A 6,436-nucleotide genomic window follows, 5' to 3' on the forward strand; every position below is an offset into this window, starting at 1 on the left:
ATGAACACCATAATCAGATTAGCCTCGGAAGAGGCAACAAGGAACCAAAAATCCTCGAGAGAGAAGTAGGAGCTCGTGCTGGGTATGGATCAATCATACGGGATTATACCGATAGCTTGCTGAGTCTCCTTATTGATAGTCGGTGGCCTGTAAGGATGGAGGAGGTTCCAGTCCGCCATTTGTTCTTCCTTCAGCACAAAGTCAGTAGGATCATGCGACTGCACTTATATTAGTAAGTTTCCTTTCAACAGAGACCCGGTGCGTAATCTTACAGTCATATAACCTCGCTTGAAGGCCTCGACTTTGCGCTCTCTTTGCTCTTCAGTTAGGAATTCGATGGGCTTGTAGCACGTATCTGTCCAATGTTAGCATTTTAATCACAATAGTCGATGGAGGAACACTTACAAACCGCCATGCGCTTGTCGTTACCGAGGGGCGCGGCTCCGTAATGCACAGCGCGTGAATCCCAGAGAACAAAGTCACCGGGATCCATGCTGGGCTTCACCCACTCGCAGCCACGGTCCTTAAACCACTGAAGCTCCTCATCCGTCCAATTGAAAAGGTCTTTCTTGATCCACCCACCGTCAGGCTACGTCTCTTAGCATCATCTCTTTTGAAGTTGGTGGAAGACGCTGCACTCACTGGTCGATGCTCCTTAAAGTATTGCTTAAATAGAGGAGCGGTACCTGACATAACTGCCAGGCCCCCATCTTTGGGGCCATTTGGGAGCTAATGTTGTCACTTAGCAAAACTCAATAATATAGAAGAAAGAAAGAAAAGAAGAGCAGCAGGTTACGTACGAGGTTCAGCAGACCTTGAATACAATGAGGCCAAGGTCGGTAGGCACTCTGATCTGACTATAGCCAAATCAGTACGGGGTGAAATACAAGTCTATTCGGCCACACTCACATGCGGCCAGGGCGCTTTGCCGTGGTCAGCTTCCTCAGGAGTGGGAATAGCTAGCGTGCCTCCGTCTGCCAAGGTCAGCAACAATGTTCTAATTGCGACTGTATGTAATGTTTATACCAAACGAGACCGTTAGCTTATCGGTACCCCAAACTTTCGCAAAAATATCCCGAACACCAGGCTCCGATTTACAATCCCAGACGAATTGAGCGTGAGCAAACGAGAAACTAAACATGTTTAGTCTCGGCGTCTATGAAGGATGTCATAAAACTCACTGATCAAAGAGTCCTCCATGGCGATGTCGTGGGATGTTCTTTGACTTCCATGTTGAAGGGTCGTCGCGCTTGTATCCCATCTTGAATCCCTCGAGCCAATCCTCGCCCTTGTCGGCGTATTTGAGAGCCCTTTCCTTGGGAACTGCCCCCTTCACTAGAGCCCACTAGGAATCGGTCAATTCTCTAAAAGGCCGGCCGACATTAGAGGGGCCACTTACACCATGCTGATGAAGGTCGTGAAGCCACTGCGGACTCTTAGAAGTGAGAGGGGCAAGCTTTGGACTTGGTCTGTCAATGCCCAAAGGGCCGCGAGGGTCCTCCCAGTGGTCTTGTTCCGCCCAAGTCATAACCGTTCGCATCGTTCGGACGACTATCCGATGTGACTGGACCTTTCGGAGTGGTCGGGTTGCACCTCGAGCTACCTCTGTGAATATCATGGTGTCGATTATGGAATTGTAGTTGTGTTGGCATTGAGAAAACCGTCTGTCGGGTGCAGCAATATATCTTCAATAGGCGGTCTTTTCTGCTATTTTTGGAGACCGCTTCCGCTGCGGTACGCCAAAAAGGGAAGGTCCGAGGACCGCTGAGAATTTGACTTTTGATATTTCCAACAAGTAGTAAACGTCCATGAAAATGAGTATTGCATGGGTGTCGGTGGTGCTATTAAGCTGATAAGCTTATAGCATGCGCAATTGTTATTTAGGAATTCTCGCAATAGCCACTAGGGAACCCCTCTCATGGTACGCAATACCCTGTAAATGGAGGCCATGCGCCAGGTGCTCGGAGTGGGACCTATCTGCGGGTTCAAATATATCCTGAATGAATTAAACAATGTTACTGGGTAGGAAATGCCAGGTTATGAAAGTTCCAGGACCTTTTCTGTCGTCATTATGGCCTTTTATTAACCGCCATTTCTAGGAGTGACAACCATGGGACCAACAGGAGTGTACACAACAGCCAAAACAGAGTAGCGGACGTAAATCATTACCTCCCGACAAATATATCGGCGCAGTGTACTTTAGTCCAAGGCATTAATGACTCCGGATCGACATGCAAAGGCTACTCAAACCTGTGATGGATCTATTCTCAAGTGGTAGAGCCGGTACTTCAGCGTCCAACAACACATATTTTCTCGAGGAAGTAATTTTACAGTAGAAGAATAAGTTGTAGATGGACTTGTATCAGTTCCATGGAGCCAAAGCAACCGGCTTAATTAAGCGGCACTGGTGTGCCTGGGCAAAACGCATAGCTTCTGCGTACTACACAATGACTGTTCACGTATCGCAGTCGACATTCCCTGCTTATCATTTAACTGGCACAGCAATAAGCCCAATGTCACCATCAGAGCGGGTACCAGTTGCTCTCTGGTTTGATATAGTAGTTACCTCCTGCTTAGTTCGTTGACACGATACCCTCAAACCCCAAAATCTCATTTGCCGTCTGAATTACATCCTTCTCACCTGGCAACGCATTTTTTGAGGCTATGAGCCTTTCTAAACCAAGGGCTTGTCTTCCCTCGGAGTTCATCCACCCCCGGAGCATCTCCTCGGATGGGCGGTCGACATGATGGGCTTCACCCTCACCCCCAGGGAAGTCAGCTGGTGGGATACCCTTCCGAAATGCTGTACGTTGGCCTTTCAGATACTCAACGTTGCTATCTGTGATGGGACAGACGGGGATGTATAGAACACTGGAATCTGAGCTACCAACATGCAAATTATCCACGGCGTGGATAGCTGGGAAGAGGCCGATATTAGCATGCGTATTAGGACAGCGGGCAGGTAAATCTGTAGAAACATACAATCGCAATGCCATGCGACAAAATCGCCAGGCCTGATCTTTGGAATGTGAACCATAGTCTGGTTCAGTTGAAGATGAGGGTGGAGTGCATCATTAAGCTCCTGACGATGATCACAGGTAGCACCCTGCAGCTCGCTGGTCATATTCGGCAGTCCCGTAAACTCCCAATTGCTTTCGTCCAGAAACTCTGGCCCCGTACATTTATTAACTGGATTGAAGAACGGCCGAAGAAGCAGATATGCAGTGGACAGTTGTACAAGTGGGTTTACAAGCAGAGTTCCCTCCAGAGGGCCAGAGTTGCTCATGCTCATCCAGCCTTGCCACATCCTGAACATCGAGCATGCACCCAATCCATCGTATAAATTCACTTGCGCATGGACTCTGCCACTTGCATCCCACGGGTCATATTCTTCCCACTTACCCTCAAAGACCTTGTCATACACACCACCCTTGCCATATCCCTCCGTTTCCCAGCGCTCAACGCTTCCACCATCCATATGGGGACCGAGCGCAAAATGCTGGTCTCCAGGTTGACGGATACGTACTCTGTCAGCATAGGTGAGGGGGTGATTCAAGGATATGCGACTGTCTGGATGCGTATCCCATATAAACGACATAAGAAGGCGTTGAACTTTTAGTAAAGAAGGGTGTGAGCGGGCTTTGAGTTGCGGCGCAGACCAGTACAGCTCGTAGACTTGGGGATCATTCTGAGGAAAACCTAGGTGTTTCGTGAGCATATTTCTTCTCTTTCTTTCTTTCTTTCTTTCTTTCTTCTTCTTCTTTACTATATAGCTTTGGACAATACACCAACCTCTGGTATGTGGATTCTTTCGAACGTATTCTTCGATCTCTTCCTTATACGCTCTGGCCTCGTGCTCAGGTATCACACCTCGCACGACAACGACACCTCTCTTCTTAATTTCATCTCTCATTTCTTCACAGTCACTCTCAAATTGTGAGAATTCGATGGAGGGAATAACGTCACTTCTCATATTAACAATCACATTATTCTCGACTGCGATCTGCCTCAAGAGCCTGAACCAGCTATCCACTATGTCTTTCTCTTTGTCCTTGACCAGGTCACATTTCAACTGGCGAAATCTATCCGGTAATGGGGAACCTTGCGCCCCAGATAGGGAGGCAAAAGAATCTCCAATGTTTCCTGTCGCCTTTGTGGGCTTGGTAGGCGTTATCACCGCCATAACTGGAATTAATGGGGGCGCGACTGGCGATACCTTTGACAAAGTTGGTCGGTGGTATGTTATCTATTTTTGGACGATAGAACACAGGATCTGGTACTGCTGAGGATGACCCGTTGGTCTATGAAGCAACTGCAATACAGAGAATATTTAGTCAAGTTTAACAGTCTTCCAGGTTCGGGCTATTTATGAACTGCGGGCCGTTGGTCGATGTAGGTATACCATCCATGCATGATATTAAACCCCACGAGGTTACCTCTTTAGGCGCTTCTCCCGCAACCCGCGCGGAAACTGATCCTAACAAGCAATACTCCGCCCCGATAAGAAAGTGCCCAACTATCTACACAAAAACACTTCATCCTTAGTTTTCATCTGTTTTATAGCTTTGAATATATATTTACAGTAGGTCTATCAGACTAATTCAGATATATCCCTATTAAATACTCCAGCTTACCCCCGGCATCTGTCCATAGACCCAATATTGTCTTAGAGCTTCTTGAATAATCGCTTTATCTTGAGGAAATATATCTAATTTATATATTATTCTGGCTTTGATCAGAACAATATTTATTATATAATCTATATAGTTCCAGTACCTAACTACTTTCTCTGCCAATACTCTTTGATTGATGAGAAATAACAATATCTTGGAGCCAAATAAATAGATATATCGTACGATTTGGTTATCCATAATCGGAGTGCCCTGTTGAATTTCCTCCAAAATGTATTCTTGACTATACTAATAAAAGCCCTGGGCATACCAAAAGAGCCTTAGTGCATATAGATAGCCCCAAGACTGAAATACACCCCACCGGGTATCCCCATACTCTGAACCAAGACTTACCAAATTGAACAGCATTATTTCTTGGCAGCTTTTTTGTACTTGATCCTTTTTTCAACTTCATCCAGCCTACGTATATTGGCCATAATTTCTGCCATACCACCTAACCGCCTAGTTCTAGTTTCCAGTGTATTGGGATATTGTGGCAAACTATTCGTTAATTATAATAAAGAGTCACTATTTTCCTCTTACTGGTTTAAACTTACTAAGCTATTCGCTTGTTCCACATTACATAGAAAATTAGATACTTGTCTCTTAGCAACGAAGAATATTGCTCGGGTACCGCAAGTCACGAGCCCGTAGTGGTCATAGATTAGGTATCAAGCATAAAATTCTGGACGTAATCCTGGTACCCTCGAGTGATACTAGCAAGAGAAATCGAATGCTGCCCAGCTGTGTGGAGGGTGGCAGATATCTGAATGGCTCCATGACGGTGATAGGTAGAATTACAATACATGTTCCAGATTTTCGTTCGTAGCTCCGCCTGTTCAGATTTACCCGCTCAGCTGAATTGAAGCCACACACCAGCAGCCTGGTGGCTTTCGTGGCGGTTCACAAGACACGAAATGACAACCTCTCAATTAGGTTTCCCGAGGGGTATAAAGAAAAGTAGTAATAAACAGCCGCATCAGGTTCTGTGCAACAAAATACATGCCCTAGACACAACCTATCGAGTTTTTTTCCAATCTTTGAAAACTCTTAGCACAATGTCTAAGGCTGATCTCGTCACTGGCGCAACTGCTGAACAAGGAGGGGCCGTCATGAGGTGTTGGAAGCCAACACAGATTTCCCAATCCTCGCCATCACACGCGACCCAGGTTCCCCTTCTGCTCAGGCGCTATGTCAAAGACACCCACGACTCAAACTTGCGCAAAGTGACCTTCATGATCCCGTGTTGATAAATATCAACGTAAATAAATAAATCCTGGGAATGGGAAGCGGGGTGGAGATTGGAAAGTTAAGAACTATTTCTTTTCCACCTCACGATTGGATTCTAGCTGAACAGCACCAGTATCATCATTAATTGGCCGTTGCACATAGTGCCCTAAATTATATTGACGCATTCTTACCGGCGTCTGGACTAGTAGCCGGTCTTTTGCCAAAAACAAATATTAAGTGCTACAATGCGATAACTGACCGAAGATGCTTGAGTCATCCAACTCAACAGGGTAAACGTGTTGACTACAAAATCAAACAAGGCGAGCCTTCATCTACACAGCGGAACTTTGCCTCGTATATGCTCTTGTCGATAGAAATTGATACTTTGGGAGTTGATAGTTGACGAGGTTCATTAAAAATTAATATTGAGATACGATTCTAAGGCCCCTGCATTTGCACCAAGGGTATGGGAAAACCCAACCTGACTGGGGCAAAAACCATACCAGGACCTTATAAAAACAGAACATGCACCACAG

The 6,436-nt window shown here is 46.0% G+C and overlaps 2 protein-coding genes across 2 annotated transcripts; both read right to left on the reverse strand.

Annotated features, from left to right (window-relative positions):
- Nucleotides 1-89: 89 nt before the first annotated feature.
- On the reverse strand, nt 90-2,070 carry BDV38DRAFT_296799 (uncharacterized protein; the record flags this gene model as incomplete). Its single annotated transcript, XM_032063002.1, has 10 exons — nt 90-218; nt 273-355; nt 406-589; nt 643-729; nt 801-857; nt 910-974; nt 1,027-1,133; nt 1,182-1,345; nt 1,400-1,603; nt 2,056-2,070. 10 exons carry the CDS (start codon nt 2,068-2,070, stop codon nt 90-92), a joined length of 1,095 nt encoding a protein of 364 aa, XP_031917331.1.
- A 503-nt stretch (nt 2,071-2,573) lies between these two features.
- On the reverse strand, nt 2,574-4,183 carry BDV38DRAFT_268540 (DUF1479 domain-containing protein; the record flags this gene model as incomplete). The annotated part of the gene is made up of 3 exons (XM_032056788.1): nt 2,574-2,917; nt 2,983-3,699; nt 3,793-4,183. The coding sequence occupies 3 exons, from the start codon at nt 4,181-4,183 to the stop codon at nt 2,574-2,576; spliced, it is 1,452 nt and encodes a 483-aa protein (XP_031917332.1).
- Between the last annotated feature and the right edge of the window lie 2,253 nt (nt 4,184-6,436).

This window comes from Aspergillus pseudotamarii (genome assembly GCF_009193445.1).
Source record: "Aspergillus pseudotamarii strain CBS 117625 unplaced genomic scaffold BDV38scaffold_8, whole genome shotgun sequence".
Lineage (NCBI taxonomy): Eukaryota > Fungi > Ascomycota > Eurotiomycetes > Eurotiales > Aspergillaceae > Aspergillus > Aspergillus pseudotamarii.